Below are 18,477 nucleotides of genomic sequence, written 5' to 3'. Positions count from 1 at the left end.
CACTTTTGGGGGAGGCTGGGTTTCCATTTTCTTCGCTTTAGTGGGCTTCAGAAGCCAATAGACCAGAGACCATCTGACCAGGGACAGGCTTTTTCTGGACTGTTACAGAAGATGCTGGGCTTGGTCATCTACAGACAAGAGTGTGCTTGTACCTACACCTTGTACCTCATGCCCTAGGCCACAGCAAGAAGAATGAACTTGGAGCATCTGGGGTGGAGCAGGCAGTCTGGATGGAGAAGGGTTGTAGGGAGTGTGCAGAGATGTGGGATGCTCACGAGCTAAAGTAGGGTGTCTATAATTTCCTTGGGATCTGAGCCTCAGTTGTTCAACTGTGAGGAGTTCCTGGAAGGGAACTTCCCTGTATGCTGACAGAGCCCTCTACTGGTGGCCAGACATTGCGTCTTAGAAACTGCCACAGTTTAGACTGTTGTGCAAGGAAAGATCCCTTACCTCCCGAGGGATTTTGCTCCAATAAAGAACAGGGACCAGTCTGGCATTTCTCCCACATGATAGAGCTAAGCCTGATGTTTGGGACCAATTAAAGGTCAGAAGGGAGAACAAGGAAGAGGATATGCAAGAGAGTATTCAAGCTGAGCAGGTCCTTTTGGAAGTTGGTAGGAGGTTGTCTTTGGAGTTTTGTAGGGGTAGGGTAACTCAAGGGGACAGGAGTTGGCTGCAGGGACTTAAAGGCAGGATTCTGGCCACTTTGGTGTAAAATGTGAGGTGGTCAGAGGTCTCCTTTCAAACCTCCATGCTAACTAGGAACATGACTATTGCAGGGGATGGCAGGGGAGGAGGGAGAGCAATCACGAATGTCAGCTTAATGTCTGTCTTCCTTCTCCTGGGAACTGCCCTGTCTTGGCCAACTCCTCTGTATCTCTCCCATCCCTGACAAACTCCAGGGCCTTTGTGGAGAAGTAGGCTGTAAACCCTGTTCCACAGTGTATGAAAGGCCAGAAGAAAGATGATGGGCAGGATGAGAATGAATCCCGGCACTGCTCCAGGATAGTAATGGGGTAGGATAGGACTTCCAGAGTTCCATGAGCATCCAAGACCTTTCCTGGGGACTCCATGGAACAGAGGGTGAGTCCCAATGCCAGGCTGAAGAGGTCATGAAGGCCATGGAGTGTCAGGAGGATCTTACAGGATGAGAAAGAGCAATAAGCGGGAACCCAGGATTTGGTGGGCTGCCCCATAGAAGGAAAAACAGGTCAGTGAAGTTTTTCCCTTTCTGAAGGATGCACTCCCATTCTTCATGCAGCTCCCTCTCCTTCTGCTAAGGACAACCGAGGAGCAAAGAGAGGAGGGTGACAGAAGGGCTTGGGGCACCCAGGTGGGACCGGCTTCTGGAGGCTGCGTTTGTCACAAAGTAGCTTTTATAGGTCCCGGAGAGGGCATGGCCGCGAGCAGGGTCGCTGGTTGCTTGTGGCGGCTAGGAGCCCCGGTGGCTCGCGCTCCTCTGTTCCTCCTCGCGCTCTTCCTCGGACGGCCCCAGGGAGGGCTCCCCAGTCGCGTCCCTGCTGTCTTCTGGGGACCCAGAACAAAGAGAGGGCTCGGACTCCGCTCCGGACCCTCCGCTGGAGTCAGGCAGCCGCGATTTGCGGAAGGCGCATATGGGAGCAGCCCTGGAAGGCACCGGCTTGCGTGCTCCAGGTCGGTCTGCTGTGGCACGTGGTGAGGACAGTGTAGAGGATGCTGCCTCACTGGAGGGCCTGGGAGGTGGCGTCGGTGGTGGCGGAGGCAGGCGGGCAAGGGGGCGCGAGCCCCCCAAGCGTGGCCACACGTCCATAGTCTCGCCGTTGTAAAGGAGCACGAAGCGACGCTGTGACAGCAGAGGCAGCATCTTCTGACAATACAAGCTCTTTTGGCAGGTCTCAAGAGCTAGATCTGCGAGGAGGACAAGGTGAGTGATGAGAGGGCAGTTTGGAGCAGGGCAACTTCTCCAGCATGTCCGTGAAGGGTTAGAAGTGGGTGGGTCAGGTGACAGAGACATTGGAGCAGAAAGAGGGCTTAGGGGGCCTTGCAGATTATGGGGTGTTGGGAAACCAGACTTGTGGAGTCTGAACTTGGAGGCAAGCTGAATGGGTTACCCAGAACTGGTCAAAGAAGCAGACGGGAATGCTGTGACAAGGGGCTGCCCAGAGCTCACCCAAAGTCTCCATAACCACTCCAGGGATCACTTCCTTCAGGACTTCACAGTTGGTATGTAGGGCAGGATTGGAGTTCATCTCCAGCAGCCACACCTGCGGCAGACAGTGGTCAGCCTCCCTATCCACCCACAGCCCAGTTGGCCAGTAAGAAGATTGTTCTCTGGTCCCTATCAAGCTATGTGATTCTGGGCAGATTGTATCTTTCCACGGCTTTCTTCCCCATGTTTGCTCAAGGAGTTAAGACTGCTCTTGAGGGCTGCTCAGTTCCAGTAGGAGGAGAGCTTTATGTCACATCCGACTTTAGGGCTGAGCCCACCCACTGGGCCTGCTTAAGCGATCATTGTACAGATGGGCCCTACCTCCTTGTGCCAGCCTACCAGACCTCATCTTCCCAAGACAGCACCTTGAAGTTCTCATCAATCAGGAAATCACAGCCAATGAGATCAAAGTAACCCAGCTTGCATTCCAGCTTGGACTTGACTGCCAGGAAGCAGTGGGCCATGATCTGCTGCATCCGCTTCTGTGGGCAAAGCAGGGAGAGATCCTGGCTGTGGAGGGTTGACCCAGGTGAAGTCACCTCTTGCTCGCGTAGCTCTGACTGCCCACATTTCCACATGCTCAGAGTTACAGGCTCACAGAAACACATTCAGAAAAATCATACTGTGAGGCAGGTACCAGGAGATACAAAAGTGAAGAAAATTAGAACTCGTAGCAGAGAGACAGCTAGAACACACAAAACCCTGGTAGAACAGAGAACATTATAGCACTTCAGGTTGTCTTAGTTAGAAGCTTGGGGAGAGGAATCAACCCAGCAGGTATAGGTACTGAGAACCCCAGAAAGAAAGGAAAGGGGCAAGGAATTGTAAGAAATGACAGAAAGGTTCCTAAATTTGATGTAAAACATTAATCTCTAAATTTAAATGGTGCAATTAAGCCCAAGAAGGATAAATTAATAGACTTATCATATCATAAGCAGACTTTCAAAAGATAGAGGGGGCTTGGGAGGCAGCCCAGTCAGCAAAGCACAGGCTAACAAACTTGAGGACTTGAGTTCAGTCTGAACCCATGTGCGCTGGTGTGATGGTCCCTTATTGTGCTGGGACAGCAGAGACACACAGACCCAGTAAACTTCAATGAAGACATGACTCTGTCTTTAACAATGAGGATGTCATCTGGGGAACAGCATCTGAAGTTGACCTCTGACCTCCAAAATTGCACACACATACCCACAGGCATGAACATATACACAGACACACATGCACATACAAAATCATAAAAAAGACAGAGAATGTTGAAATTAGCAAGAGAGAATCTATTCATCACATAAAAGGAATAGTCAATAAGATTAATAGTCACTTTCTCATCAGAAACCATGAGGCCCGAATGAAATGATATATTTCAAACGCTGAAAGGAAAAACTGCCAACCAAGAATTCTATCTACAGAGGCTAAAAAGAGAAATGTTTAGTTGGCCGAGTGCCATCTACTGTACAAGCACAGGCTGATTTCGGTGCCCTAGAATATATAAATAGCCAAACATGGCAACTGCATGCCTGTAACCCTAGTCTTTGGTGGTGATACAGGCAGATTCTCTTATAAGAGACCCTGTCCCAAAAATGAAGGTGGAGAGTGACCGAGGACAGACACAAGACATCTGCTACAGGCCTCCACATGCATGTGCTACATGTATAGACATCACATACATGCACAGCACATATGCACATACAAATAGTAAAAAGGATTTGTTTACCCAACAAAATCATACTTCAAGAATAGGAACATTAGGAACTGGAGAAATGGCTCAGCTGTTAAGAACACTTGACTGTTCTTGCAAAGGACCCCATTTAGGTTTTCAGAGTCCACATAAGGCCATCCACAATTTCCTCTAACTCCAGTCCCAAGGGATCCAAAGCCTTCTTCCGGCCTTTGTGAGCACCAGGCACATACGTGGTACCCATACATACATTCAGGCACTCAAACACATAAACATTTTAAAATCTCTTTTTTTAATAAAAAAATTAAGACATTCCCACACCTTTAATACCAGCACTCAAGAGGCAGAGGCAGTCAGATCTCAGTGAGTTTGAGGCTAGCCTGGTCTACATGGTGAGACCCAGTCTCAAAAAACATATAAACAAAAAGACATTTCCACATAAGGAAAAGCAGAGGCATGTCTGCCCGGTAGTCTTTCTAACAGTAACTTGAACTCGCATGAAGACATAAAAATAAGAACCCTAGTAAAGGTGACTACACTAAGTAAAAGACAGAATATCTGTTTTTTTCACCTGAAATTGATTTTCCTAAAAAGACAACTAAATGAAGCAGCTCTAAAATCAGCACAATAGAGAATAGAGCTATAAAATAGGAACAATGTTTTTCTGTTATTGAAATTAACTATGTGAATCAGAATAATTATGATTAAGATGTTAATGGTAATCTCAAATACAACCACTAAGAAAACAATAAGATTACAACTAAAAGACACACTAGAAAACATGTATCTGCTCCAATAAGAGGTAGTAGTTGAGGAAGTAAACAGAAGACATATGAGACATAGAAAATAGCAGTGCCAGGCGGTGAAGGCCAGCACCTTCAATCCCAGCACTTGGGAAGCAGAGGCAGGTGGATTTCTTTGAGTTTGAAGCAAACCTGGTCTACAGAGTGAGTTTCAGGACAGCCCGGGCTACACAGAGAAACCTTGTCGCAAAAAGGCAAAATAAATAATAGGTAGATAAATAGTTAGATAGATGATAGATAGATAGATAGATAGATAGATAGATAGATAGATGATAGATGATAGATAGATAGATAGATAGATAGATACATACATACATACATACATACATACATACATACATACATACATACATACATACATGGTTAAAAAGCAGAAGACTTGACCAATACTATGATCAAATAGGTTGCACAGGACTGGTAAGTCAATGAAGGTGCTTGCTGTGCAAGCCTGGTGACCTGAGTTTGATTCCTAGAACCTGTTGTGGCCTCAGCACATACAACATCACACACCACACACACACACAGTGGACAACAAGATGGCTCAGTGGGTAAGGACACTTGTCACACCAGTCTCAGGACGTGAGCTCAATCCCCAGGTCCCACAGAGGAAGAAAGATGCTGCCCTCTGACCTCAACATTCTCACCACGGCACGTATTTGCCTGCACTCTCACACACACACAATAATGTATAAAACAAGGGCAGGTAAGGTGGCTTCTCTAATAAGAGTGCTTGATGCGAAGCCTAACCACAAGTTTCGTCCCAGGACCCACATGGTGGAGGGAGAGTTCCTGAAAGTCATCCTTTGGCCTCCATATATGTGTGGTGACCTTCCTCCCCACCCCAAAAAGGATGTTAAAAATGTATTTAATATTGAATGTGGTAGCCTATGCCTTTAATCCTAGGACTCAGGAGGCAAAGGTAGGCGAATCTCTTATTTCTTACTGGTTTGAAGCCAGTCTGGTCTACATAATAAGTTCCAGGCTAGTCAAGGTTACATATTGAAACTTTCTCCCAAAACAAAACAAAACAACAACAAAACAAAAAACAAAAACCTAGACTCCACAGACCTTTACAGAACCTTCTAATGAACAGTGTGTTATATGATCTTTTCAAACAAACAGGAATGTGCATGTGCATGTGTGCCTGCCTGTGTGTGAATTACAATGTGTGTGGTATGTGCATGTGAGTGTGCCAAAGTGCATGCCTGTGCCTATGCTTCCAGAGTGTGCTCTCTGGACCTTGGCTGCGCAGCCTATGGTGTCTTCCTTTATCAGTCTATGTCTTATTGCCTGGAGACAGGGCTTCTCACTGAACTAGGACCTTACCTTTTCAGCTAGGCTGGCTAGCCAGCAAGCTCTCAGGCTCTAACTGCCTCCACTCTTCAGTGCTGGGTCACAGGCGTGCACAGTCACATACGGCTTTTTACATGGATATTGGAGATTCTAACTCATGCTTGTAGATAAAGTGCTCTTGACCACAGCTCAAGTTCCTTAGCCTCCAAAGAACATTTTAAAGATACAATGTATATTGGGATAAAAAGTGTTCATTTTTTGTGTGGTAGGTTAGAGCCCACAGCTCTTGTGCATGCTAAGTAAATGCTCTTCCACAGAGCATAATCCTAGCCCTCTGCGTTTTGTTTTGAGTCGGGATCTCATATAAACCAGGCTATCTTTGAATTCTCTGTGTAGCTGAATATATGTTGAGTTATTGAAACTCCTGCTTCTGACTCCCAAATTGTAGGATTACAGGCATTGTGCTAACCCACCTGGCTCCTGGCTTTTTCTTTCTGAACTTTTTTCTTTTCCTTCCTTCTTTCCTTCCTTCTTCTTGATTTCCTTTCTCTTCTTTCCTATTTCTTCTTTCTTTTTTCTTCCTTCCTTTATTCTTTCTCTCTTCCTTTCTTTCTTTCTCTCTCCCTTTCTTTCTCTTCCTCCTCGTCCTTCTCTCTCCTCTCCTCTTCCCTTGCCCCCCAGTAGACCTTATTGGCCTGAAGCCACATAGATCGGACTGGCTTAGAACTCACAGAGATGTTTGCCTCTGCCTCCCAATTGGGATGAAAGGTGTGCACCACCATGCCCAGCATAGTAAAATGAATTTAAGGAAACACTGTAAATATCTGTACACTAAATATATTATATAAGCAAGGAGAACTGCAAAAAATCACCAGAAAAACTAATAAATATCAAAATTTAAAAACAAGAATAGAAAATCTTAATCGACATCAACCAAGTGAGACTGAGGTGATGGGAAACAAGTGTTAATGACAAACCTTCCCTCCAACGAAAAGTCCAGGCTACTTCACAGGGTGTGCCAATTTTTTGTTTTTGTTTTTCTCATTATAACAAATACCTGAGAGAATTACTTTCAAAGAGTAAGGACTTTTTGCTATAGTTTCATGGGTTTCCAACTACAGTTTCTCAGGTTTGAGCAGGGCAGACCATCACAGGAGCGAATGCGTCAGAGCCTGCTCACCTCTTTATCAATTTGATCATAGACCTCAAACTTCTAAAATTATGAGCCAGAATAAAACAACAAGATATCAAGTAAAGGGAAATGATACATTTTCATATCAAAATCAGATAAAATACTAAAGAAAAGCTATAGGTCAGCATTACTTATGAGAACAGACATAAAAATACTTAAATACAATAAAATCAAACTCAAAAGCATATTAAAATTATCACATACCACTACCACCTGGAATTTATTCCAGATACGTAAGAGCAGTGAAAGTTAATTGATGCAATACACACAAATAGAATGTTGGAAAAATAATACATGATCATCTTAATCAGTATAGGAACAGTATTTTATATTAATCAGCATCTTACCCTTAAAAAATACTTAGTACACTAGGGAGAGAAGGGAATTTGTGAGACTTTCCCTCAAATCAGAAGAAATACAAGGACGTCTACTTTTGCCTCTTCAACGTGATATTGAAAATGACACCTAGAACAATTAGACATGACTTTACTACAACTACATATGCTTCAATGACTCATGAAAAGCCACGAGCCTTGCCCAACCCAAGGGCAACATGGACACAGATTCCCCACTTGAAGCCAGACTGACCGTGAAGGTGGTGAAGACCCAGTCTCTGGGGAGGCCCTTGGTCTTTCTAAACTTGTCATTGATGTATCGGTTGAGGTGCTCCATGCTCCACACAGTGCCTTCTTTCAGAAGCATGTACAGTGGACTCTTCTTCTGCATGAACTACAGCAAAAGCAGAGCCTAGAGGTCACTCTCCGAAGAGACCCCTCTATGGAGGCTTTATCCTAACCTTCTGACCTTCACAGAAGCTCCATTCCTGTCTCCCGTGACAACTGCCTCTGAGACGCATACACCTCCCAGTTGTAAAATCCCCACAAACCCTAAACAAGGGATCTCTTGTTCCAGACTCTCATTTTACCTTTGGCTCTAAGGTCCTTCTGTAGAACACCTGAATCTCTGTTAGGGTAAAAGCTAGACAAAGGCTACTAAGTCACTCCCAACCCTGGGCAGGCAGTCTATAACCAGATCCTTCCTCTGTGCTCCCAAGCAATCAGAGTGTTTCTCTGAGCTCATCCACGCCTATAGAAAAGGGACTTTACCCATAAGGGGTTCTTACCTGATTGGTCAAGTGACCACTGAGGTCACTGGAATGAGGGTCATACAGGCTGAGGGTGAGGCGGGCATAGCCATGGCCAAAAAAGACCATGTAGGGCATGGTACAGGCGATGAGCATGTAGGAGCGTACATCAAACTTCTTCCCATCCAGTAGCAGCGGGTTCTGGATATATCTAGGGGGTACCATAAGGGGCACCTGGGACTGAGTGGCTTGGCCAGCTGGCCTAGAACTGTCATCCCCACAAGAATCATTTCCTCATTGCCTCCCTCCTGTCCTAGACATGACAGCTAGCTGAACGCTATCCATGATCAGAGGACATTTCTGAGTTTGAACTGGTCAGAGGAATTGGGAAGAAGGCCTCATAGCCAAATCTCTATCTACTGCAAGTGTCTGGCCACCTTGAAGTGTAGCTCCCTTAGGAAGTTTATGGGAGCAGATTGGGCCCCTGTGGCAGGGAGGGCCATCTGGAGGAGGAAGGCTGACACTGACTCCTGAACGGTGAATGGCTTTGGGAGGGAGAGGGCATTCCATATAGTCTTCAGATCTTCAAGACTTAAGGTAGGGAGAGCATGTTTGGGAGGGCCCTATAGAAGGGGAACAAGGCAGCAAGTAGCAGCCATGGCCAGAGAAGGGGTAAATACTGGCAGAGGGTAAGGTACTACTGGGACCTTTCTAAGGGTGATCTGAATTTTCCCTCCTAGTCCTATGTGAAACTGACAATCTGGACCCCACTGTAGGCAGATGGGCCCTTGGTCAGCTCTGCGTTGCAGAGAGGTTGTAGCTGGGCTGGAGAGCAGGGAAGACAGATACAGGACAGAGGACATGGGACCAAGCCCTCCTTGATGAGCCCCCCCTCCCTCCAGTGAGCCTGTGTTTAGGGGCAGTCTTATCTGCCACCCCAGCTAAAATGTGGCACCTCCTCTGCGCAGGCTGTAGAGCTAGATGTGGAGGCAAGTTGTTTGGATGCTACAGCCTGCAATGGCCGAGAGCTTCTCAGCAGCACTGTTTCCTACCACCAGGCACCAACTAGTCTGGGACCCAGGCCCTTCCTGGAATCCACGCCCACACCTCTGCACCACCCGCGCCTGAGGTGCACGGAAGGGCATCTTGCGGTAGATGGGGTCGTCCTCAATGCTCTGGGTCTTGGCCTGCAGGGCAGCAGCCTCCTCCTGGCTCCTGATCAGAAAGATGCCCTTTCCCTGGTTGGAGGCCGTGGGCTTGCAGATCCATATCTCGGTTTCTGCAGGGAGTAACCCCTGAGCCTCTGGCCCTGAGTACTCCTTGCCCCTCCCATCCCTCACCCTGCCCTGGCCCTGACCACACCCCAGCCTTGACCGACCCTTTCTTTACCCCGCCCCCTCAGCCCTGACCACTTCGACCAGCACCAACTGGCTTCAACCCTTGTCCTACCCTGATTTCACTACCTCACCCCAGTTTAGAGGGCGGTTCCTTTGTCTCACCTTAATCATACCCATAATCTGGTTATGGCCCTGCCACACCCCTACCCCTAACTAAGGCTACCACCACCCTCTTTTTCCAACCCCTTAACACCACTTTTCCTCTCAAGAACTATTCCACTTTTTTCAGGTCTGGCCTTGCCCAACCCTCTGCCCACCCTGCTGGGCTCCGAACCTCATTTTGTCTACCCTTTTAGAGTGCCTGGCCCTACCCAGGGGCCTCTCACCATCAAATAGCGTCAAGAAAGTCTGTCTCTCGTCCCTGATGTCCAGCCGATAGGTCTCTGGGAAAAACTCGTCCATTTTCAGAACCCTTGGGAGAGCAGGGGGGTGAAGACATGGGGAGGGCTGTCCTCCGACTTCAACTTGGCCAGTGATCTGGTAGTTTGACTTGTAGGCTAGCTGGAAGGGGCTACCAGGTGTCCCCAGCTATTTCCTTTGCAAGGCCTCTGTTCACACCGTGTCCTTGCAGGACATCCTTTTACGTGTCTCATACTCTCAGCTTCTCTGTGGCAGCCAGCCTCTGGCTGCCAGACCCACTGTGGCTCCTCCATCCCATCTCCTTGCTTTCCCTCTCCCCATCGCTCTCTTCTATGTGGGTTGATTTCCAATGCCAAGACTGTGCCTGGCATAGATTCATAGTATGTATCTGAGCTCCCAAACTGCCTTTTATTATAACTCAGTTCTGGTCTCTCTCAGCTATCTACATCTACCCCTGTGGCCCAAGGCATCCTGGGCTGGGCTGATACATCCTTTTCCCAAAGGGACGTACGTCCTGGTCTGAGTAGTTACCTCCAGCGTGTTTGTAGATGTGGGTGGAGTACAAAGAGTGAGAGTATAGATGGATCTGGGGGTAGGCGGGCAGACGAGTTGCTGGTCAAAGTTAGTAAGAAGTAGACAGCTGGAGACACAGATGTCTAGATGGTGTTATAGATGGCTGTGTTTAAACGCTACCTTGAGGGGCTGACGGTGAGCAGTTGGTTGGATGAGAAGATAGATCTCTAAGTAAACATTTGGGTGAGTAAATGGCTGGGGAGGTAATCAGTGAACCATTGAGAGGTTCAGCTTGGTAGCGTTAGAGGAAACCAGATGGATATGGCTGAGTGGATAAGAACGAGTGGGAGAAAAATGTTGGTTAAGGGGATGGAGCAATGGATGAGTGCAGAGGGACATCCATGGGGGCTGTTGTGGGCAGAGAGTAAAGATATCTGAGCAAAGGATGGTGGGCATGTGCTGGAGGAGGAGCAGATTGGTAGACCAGCGGGGAGAGAGGAGGAACATTTAAAGGAGAGTGGTTGCTGAGGAACGTTTACGGAATGGGGAAAATGGTCCTAAAGATGGAGGTAGAAGTGGGTGGCCCCTGGGGTTGGGTGGGGTGGGCTCACTTGGATTGGGCGCTGGGCAGCAGCCTGGCTTTGCTCAAAGTGCGTCCATGCTCCCGCAGGGCACTGAGCAACCCGATCTTGGTGGTAAGCAGCTTATTATTGGGGAGCTGGAACAGCAACTGCTGGCCTGTCAGGACAGAAAGAATTGTGTGGGTGGTGCCTCGAAGCTGCTCTGCCACATTTGTTTCCCTCAGGGTCTCCCCTACCTTCCCGGAAGCTGCAGTAGTTGTCCCTGGACTTGATCTCACACCACTTCAGCTTGTAATCCTCACAGCGGCTGTCCTGCGTGCGTTGCCAGCCCTTGCTCTCACAGTAGTTGCTGATTCTGTGGGGTAAAAGGCGTTAGTAACTGGGCGGCCCTGGGGTTGTCTGAGGAAGACAGGGCAGGAGTGGCCGCCCCATAGCAGCATCATGGGCTAAGTCCACACCAGGGATCGGAAGGCAGACCAGGGCTGCCCAAAGTCCACTCACATTGATGCTCCGTTGGTGCCTCCGATGTAAAAGAAAGGGCCCTGACCTGGACTGGGCTGCTTGTCCCCTTCCAGAAAGAGCCCCTCCAGGGAGGTCACAGGGAATCTGGCGGCTTCTTCTTCCTCTGGGAGGTCTGTGGGCAGGTAGGTGGTCAGAGGCCTCAGGCTTCTGGCTCAGTAGGGGTTTTCCTGCCCCTCCCAGCTGCCAGAGGCCCCACCTGCATCTTGGTCCAGCTGACTTAGCTCAGGCCCGAGCCCCTCCTCGACACTGCTCGCCATCTGTTTCTCATGGGTCCAGCCTGGAGATCAGTGCTGTCAGATGGGGGAATGGGGAGGTACCCACTCTATCTGCCCGAGCCCAGCCAATGCCAGAAGCTGCTGGGAACTAACCCAACCCCTCTGGACCACTCTTTGGCCCAACACAGACCTGCCTGAGGGGTCTGAGGGTCATTGCACCCGTGAAAGGAGGCAGTTTCAACCAGACTTAAATCACACAGAGTCCAGGTAGTGTAGAGACTACAGAGGGGATGAAAAGGGTGAACCCCACCTCCACCCTCCTTACCAGCAGGGCCGGCTCCATGTAGGGAGTGGGCCGGAGTGTGAGGCAGGAGCCCTTACAGACATGATGTGGGGATGTATGTCTCCAGAGGGCAGGGATCACAATGTCTATGATGACATCATGGGTGACCCAAGGGTCTATGATCAACCAGGAGAGATGAGAGGCTGCACTAAGTGGAGTTGGGGTAGGGAGTGCCCACTGTGATGGCATGGACAGGTAGAACCTGCAGATTCTTGAGCATAGTGTCCCTAGTATGTTGTCCCCTGCTAGCTTCTCTCAGAGCCTGGCTGGCTGACTGGACATGGCCTGGTGTAAGCCTAGTTCCCTTCCTATAAAATGCTGTCCCTGGAGGCCCTGACTTGAGAGTATGTGGAACCAGTCTCAGGGATACTCTGCATTCACCTGGTGCCCGAGTGTGGCATCGACGGATCCTGGACCGTTTGGGTCTCTTGGAGCTGACATGTGTTCGAGGGGGCTTACCCCGGCAGTGAATGAATCTTGTACGACTTCGTGTTGCAGGCATGAGGGCACCAGGGCGATGAACCTTTGAGGAAGATGTAGTCCCTACACCCCTTCGGGGTCTTCGAGAAGCTTGAGATCCCAGCCCTCGGATGGGGCAGACAGCTGGGCCTACCCTGCCTGGGGAAGGCTGACTCCCCATGTCCTGGGCTGTGCCTTCAGCTTGTGGCTCACTTCCACTTCTGTGATGGCCATGAGGCTTCCCAGCCCGTGGGTGCAAGGCCATCTTTGCATTCCGTCTCCGCCGGGTGAGTCTTCTTCGGCTAAGACGGCCCCGACCTCGACGAGTGTGGCCTCTGTGTCTGCTGCAAATAGGGTGCCCATCAGTCTTGCTGTTGGTAAGGTGTCCCATCTGCAGGCTTGAAGGGCAAAAAGGCTCCTAGCCCCCATCAAAATTCCTACCAGTTGTGGCTACCCAGGTGCTCAGTTCCTGGTTCTACTAACACAACCTGTTTAAAGCCATTATCACCTTTCTTTCCCTACCACTCCCGCCCTGGACGCTGCCTTTTTTCTCTATTTTCCATATTTAGAACATTTTAGGGCATTTAAAATCTAATTCCTAGATGCATCTTTGTGCCCCACATTAAGGAAATAAACCCAGTTTGTTGGACAAGAGTGAGTGAGGAGACAGCACACAGAGTCTTGTGACTGGGAGGAGAAGACAAGTTGCTGCCTTTGGATAGGAGAAGGTCAACTCTAAAGAGCAAACAGGTCTGTGGCTGTAGAGTGACTGACAGCAAAGAGAAGCCAAGGACAGCAACCAATTCCACGCCCCCTAAACTGACAAGACAGGAAAAAATTTTCAAAAAGTTCTGTAGCTGTAGGTAGGGTGGAGAGAAAGCCTGGATTGAGAACCTCATACTTCTGTAGAGGGTAGGCTGCAAATGTGGGGGAATCCAGGGTGTCTGGAGACCCATTCCCACTTAGAAAAGCTTCCAGGAAGAGGCTGAGGTAGGAGCTTTAAAATGGAGCGGGATTGTAGGTGTGGGTGTGCAATCTGCAATCACTGGGGAAGTCCTATGCACTCCAGTGCGTTTCCAGAACCCAGAGCCATGGGGACCTGCTATGGAAATGGGACCTTAAGACACCAGTGTCCAGTATTGTCTACAGCTTAAGAGGCTGCCTGGCCCCAGGGAGATCTTAGGAGGTCTTCTAGGTATGAACAAGAGGAGCATACAGACTCACACAGAGGAAGAAGAATGTGGAAACTGAAGGACTCTAACTCACTTCTAGAATATGTTTGGGAGTGGGAGAGATACTGTCTCCTAAAAAAGTGCTGAATTCTAACAGGACAGGAAGGAGCCTGTGAGAATTAAACATGAAACATAAAGGTCAGAATTTAGTCCAGGAAATTGTCCAGGAAGAACTGAGGACAGGGCCAAAAGGATCAAACCAAATAGAAACCCACAGAGACTCAACATTATAGCTTGTTGAGAGACGAGGAAAGAAAGGAAGTTGGACATACTGTTTGGAGTTAGGGGCGGGGTTGCCCTGTGATCAACCAGAGCCCTCTACCCTTTGAGGAGGGCACACGTTGGAGTGCCAACTCCAGGAACCTAGGGAAGTGGGAAACTAGCCTGAGCTTCTTTCAAAAATGAATAAACAAATAAAACCCCCACAAAATGACAAAAACTTTCTTTAAAAACCCTACTGGGTGAGTAGGAATATGTCTACCCAAGAGAGGAAGGGCAGCATCTAAGCTGGGACGCTGCCAGCAGCTGCCCCTGTCTAGTGTGTTCCAGAGTCTCTCTCAGGGTCAGACCCAGAATCCAGAAAAGAAGTTTCACAGTAAGAGTGTCGGTTACTATTTCAGAAAGCAAGCTGTCCAACAGTGGAGCAAATCATGTGGCCCTGGGTCTTGGGGAAAGTTCCAAGTGAGGAGCTAGACAGAAGCTTCAAGTCTTTATAATAAATTTAAAATAAACTTTTTACCTGGTCAGATAAAAAGACCGGCAGGAAATCACACCCCGGTACAATGGGCAGGAGATGCGTTTAAACCTGAAGAAGACGGCCAAGAAAATGACCACATCAGTGTTCTGCTGAAGTTTTCCCCAGACACAACGTTTGGCAACACAGGGCTCTGAGAAGGTGCTGACATTTTCTGAAGGGCTGGTGCCTCCCGAGCAGCGCTCACTGTCTGGGGATGCGTTCTCTGTGGATCTCAGGAGGTGGCCCTTCTGAGGGGTCAGTTCTGGGGAGACAGACATGGCTCTAGGCAAAGAGCTCATCCTGAGGGCTCCCAGCCCTCCCCAGAGCTTGAGTTACCCACATGGGTCAGCCCCACCCCACAAGACATTCCTCTCTTGGCTAAAACACTGGGGTTTGGAGAGAGAGTGGCCTCGGCAGAGGACTGAGCTCAGCCAAGCTGCCCAGTCTCTGGCCGGTCCTTTCTCCTGTTTGTCTACTTCTGGGAAGGGCAAATAACAGGGTACAGGAGGGCAAGCACTCAGCCTCAGCCCTAGTCAGGACCCTCAGCTGGTGACCAGCCAGTGTCTCTTACCTGCTCTGCAAGGTCTTAGGAACCCTTTGCTGGGATACAACAGTGGTGACCTGGCAACTGTCTCCAGGCAACTGTTTCCCAGGAACTATGATTCAGCAGCTGCCCAGAGGTAAACAAGAGTTTCAGGTGGATGGTGAAAGGGGCCATTGTGTGAGCTGAGGGGCAAAGGAAGAGTTTCAGAAGGGAAGTCAAACTGGTCTGAGGAGGCTGGGGGGATGCTGAGGATAAGTAGGGGTCAGGATAGACTTCCCCCCCTTATGTCTGAACCATCCTCTTTGTGCATCCTCTCGTGAATTCTTCCAGCATCATCCTGAGCATTCACGGGGACTCCTTAATCCAGACCTAGTAATCTAGGCTCTGACACCAAGCATGGCTCAAATTGGCTCTTGGTGCCAATTTGTAGTTTCCTACTGAGGTCCTTGGGACTCAGTGTGAGTCCTGCTTTTGACCCCAGGTTTCCATCCATATGAACCACACATGTTCAGAGCCTTGTAAGGGTTACAAAGTTTGATGGGATATACGGTGCTTCCAAAATACAAAACCGTATCTTGTGTCTTGGAGCCCACGGACATGACTATTTTTTAAAGAAAGGTCTGTACAGATGTGATTGAGTTAGAATCTCAAGAGAATCATCTTGTCCTAAGCCACAGGACCTGTGAACTAAGAGGAAACATGGGGGCTCCCCTTAGGGCCTTGGTAAGGTGTTGGGTGAATTTTGGAAATTTTGAAAAACTTCTGTTGTTTTAGGTTACCCTCTAGCCCTCCTCACCTTCAGGTTTCTTTGTGGTTCTGCCCATGCTAAGCGGCTCCATCATCCCCTTAGAGGCTGTGCACCCACTCCTAGGCTCTACTAAGATGGCTCTTCCTTTGGGGTCTCTTCCCTGGTCTAAGCTGCGGGAGCAGGAGGTTGTGCTAGCCATAGCTGGCAGGGCATCTTCTCCCAGCTGTGCCCAGAGTCCTGTGGGAACAGGAGTGGCCCCCATCAGATGTCATTCTCTATTTGTGAGACTGCTTACTGTCACGGATTCTGCCCTTCCTATGCTGTGCTGGGGACAGGGGTCTGTGTGGTCAGCCCAGAGCTGGCCCAAGAAACTCCTCTGCCCCAGATTAGTAGGGTGGGACTGCAGGTGCGTTGGCGCACATAGCACTTCTGCCGAGGCCTGGGCTGAGTTATTGGGGCTTATGGTCCCCAGCCTGAGCAGCTAGCATATCCAATCCTGGAGAGGCTCTGGACAAGTAGCCAGAAGTCACTGACCCTGGGGTGTGAAGGGCACTTTCAATTCTCACTTCAGTGGTCGAATGATCGCTTTTCATTCATGAGACCCCGGGCTTGGCACTGCACAAGACAACAACACCCACTTACTTCTCACTCCAATGCCGGCTCTTGGCTGGGATGGAAGCCCCATTTTCAGGGATCACTTGACCTTGGTATGTTTTGGCATATATGTTGCATACCAGAGCCACCTTGTGTATGGCAGGGTATGGTGAGCCCTATATCTCACTTCTGCAGGCCTTCTCTCTGGTGGGAGCACAGACCATTGGAATCCCTGTTTCCTCAGCCTGGTCCTTTGCAAAGCTGCTTGACAATGTTTTGTATGGTTAAAATAAGATGATCAAAGTATAATTCCACAAAGCATAAAATTTATTGTCTTACAGAAAATTTTTCCTGCCTTTTGTTTACAATGCTTAAAGAGAGGACAATAAGGAGACTGCCCATCATAGGGAGCACAACGGACAGACAACCCCTCAGCCACATAGAAACAACCTTCAATGCAGGGTCCAGTTACTCACTTGGGGCACGGCAAGCTTCTGTGGGAGGTGAAGCTCAGTTTCCATATAATGGTTCTCTGGAGAGAGTGGCCTGACCAGTACTAAGAACCCTGTAAGAACATGTTGGGTCCTTTCTAGAGGGCAGTGGGTGAGGCAGGACTCGGCTATGCTGGACTCAGGCTGTATTGGCCAGCTTCAGGTTTGCATGAGTCCAGGCACCGAGGTAAAGGACGTTTATGTGGGGTCTGAGAAGAGTTTTTTTTTTTTTTTGTTTGTTTGTTTGTTTGTTTTTTGAGACAGGGTTTCTTTGTCCTGGAACTCACTTTGTAGAACAGTCTGGCCTTGTGCTCACAGAAATCTGCCTGTCTCTGCCTTCCAAGTGCTGGGATTAAAGGATGTGCCACCACCACCTGGCCAGTTCTAGTTCTTATCACAGCAAAATACGTGCTGCTCATTGTAAATGGTGTAAGAGTTGGGAATTATTCTGAGCCTTTTGAAAATTCTCAGGGCTAGGGGAGCGGGGTCTTTAAAATTGGGGTATTCAGCATCCAGAGTTAGGCTGAAGATGGCGCTCTGATCCTAAAACCTGGAGGTGGCCTGCAGAGAGAGGGCTCATGAGCAGATGGCAATGCAGGACTCTGCAGCCTTCCACACATTCCCTGGACATAGGTCACATTCACCTGGTCTGGCAACTGGGCAGTACCCCTCTCCCTGAACCCATATGCCCTATTCTCCACTCTGGATTTCGGCAGTGATTAGAGTCGTTTCTGTTTTCCTGGGCCCCGTGACCTGAGACATCGGGGAGGGGACGAGGACCAAGGCTTTGGGTCTTCTCTGGCTGCACGCTAGTGTTGACAGTGCAGGTACTGCAGAATCTGCAGGTGCTGGTTGACTACAGCTTGAGGTGTCTCGGTGTGGAGCCCAGGGGGCTATGGGGGCCACAGGCACTGTGAGACTCCACTGACTGCTCCTGAAAAGGACAGACATAGAGGCCTCGGGGTCTCACATCTTTGTTACACAACATCTTCTGTGGCTGGGTCAGAGGGAGGTAGTCAGGCCCAGGGGGCCTGTAGGCTCAGACTGTGGTCTCTTTGGCTAAGGGCGTGATGGCCCCAGCCTTGGCCTTGCTCTCTTTCCAGTGGCCTTGAGGAGGTGAGGACGTAGGCTCCAGCGGAGATAAGGCCTTGGATGGACGGCATTACCAGACAGTATTAGACAGAGGCATCCAGATCTAACCATGTCTGGTAAGACATCCATCAACAGGCAGTGGACTGTGCAAGGGCCTCCCCATCTGGGCAGTCAATTCTGATCCAGTACCTGCGAAGGGAAGGTGGGGTGGGGTGTGGTTCCTGACTGCTCTGGTCCCTCACCTTTCTGCAGAGCTGGTCCAAGGGCTATTTATGGGGGTGGCTGGGTCCTCCTAGGACCTGGGGTTACTTTCTTACCAGGCCCCAGCCCAGTGCCTGGTCCCCCAGTGTGTGAATCTGTGGGCACCAGAGGAGTCATCTGTTCACTTCTTGTTCTTATTTGGCAAATGCTCATC

At 49.2% G+C, this 18,477-nt stretch overlaps 1 protein-coding gene across 1 annotated transcript; it reads right to left on the bottom strand.

Annotated features, from left to right (window-relative positions):
• Positions 1-1,097: 1,097 nt before the first annotated feature.
• Ttll10 (tubulin tyrosine ligase like 10) lies at positions 1,098-14,815 on the bottom strand. Its single transcript, XM_057784880.1, has 15 exons — positions 14,761-14,815; positions 14,597-14,662; positions 12,839-12,969; positions 12,548-12,751; positions 11,805-11,885; positions 11,588-11,720; positions 11,323-11,441; positions 11,117-11,243; positions 9,959-10,044; positions 9,343-9,514; positions 8,275-8,446; positions 7,740-7,880; positions 2,554-2,670; positions 2,150-2,243; positions 1,098-1,887 (listed from the first exon to the last, which is right to left on the bottom strand). Coding segments are annotated over exons 1-15 (2,100 nt in total). The 5' UTR covers positions 14,763-14,815; the 3' UTR covers positions 1,098-1,432.
• Between the last annotated feature and the right edge of the window lie 3,662 nt (positions 14,816-18,477).

Source organism: Chionomys nivalis, chromosome 11 (assembly GCF_950005125.1).
Source record: "Chionomys nivalis chromosome 11, mChiNiv1.1, whole genome shotgun sequence".
In the NCBI taxonomy this organism is placed as follows: domain Eukaryota; kingdom Metazoa; phylum Chordata; class Mammalia; order Rodentia; family Cricetidae; genus Chionomys; species Chionomys nivalis.
The sequence above is the reverse complement of the archived record's forward strand: the minus strand, read 5'-3'. Positions and strand labels throughout refer to the sequence as shown.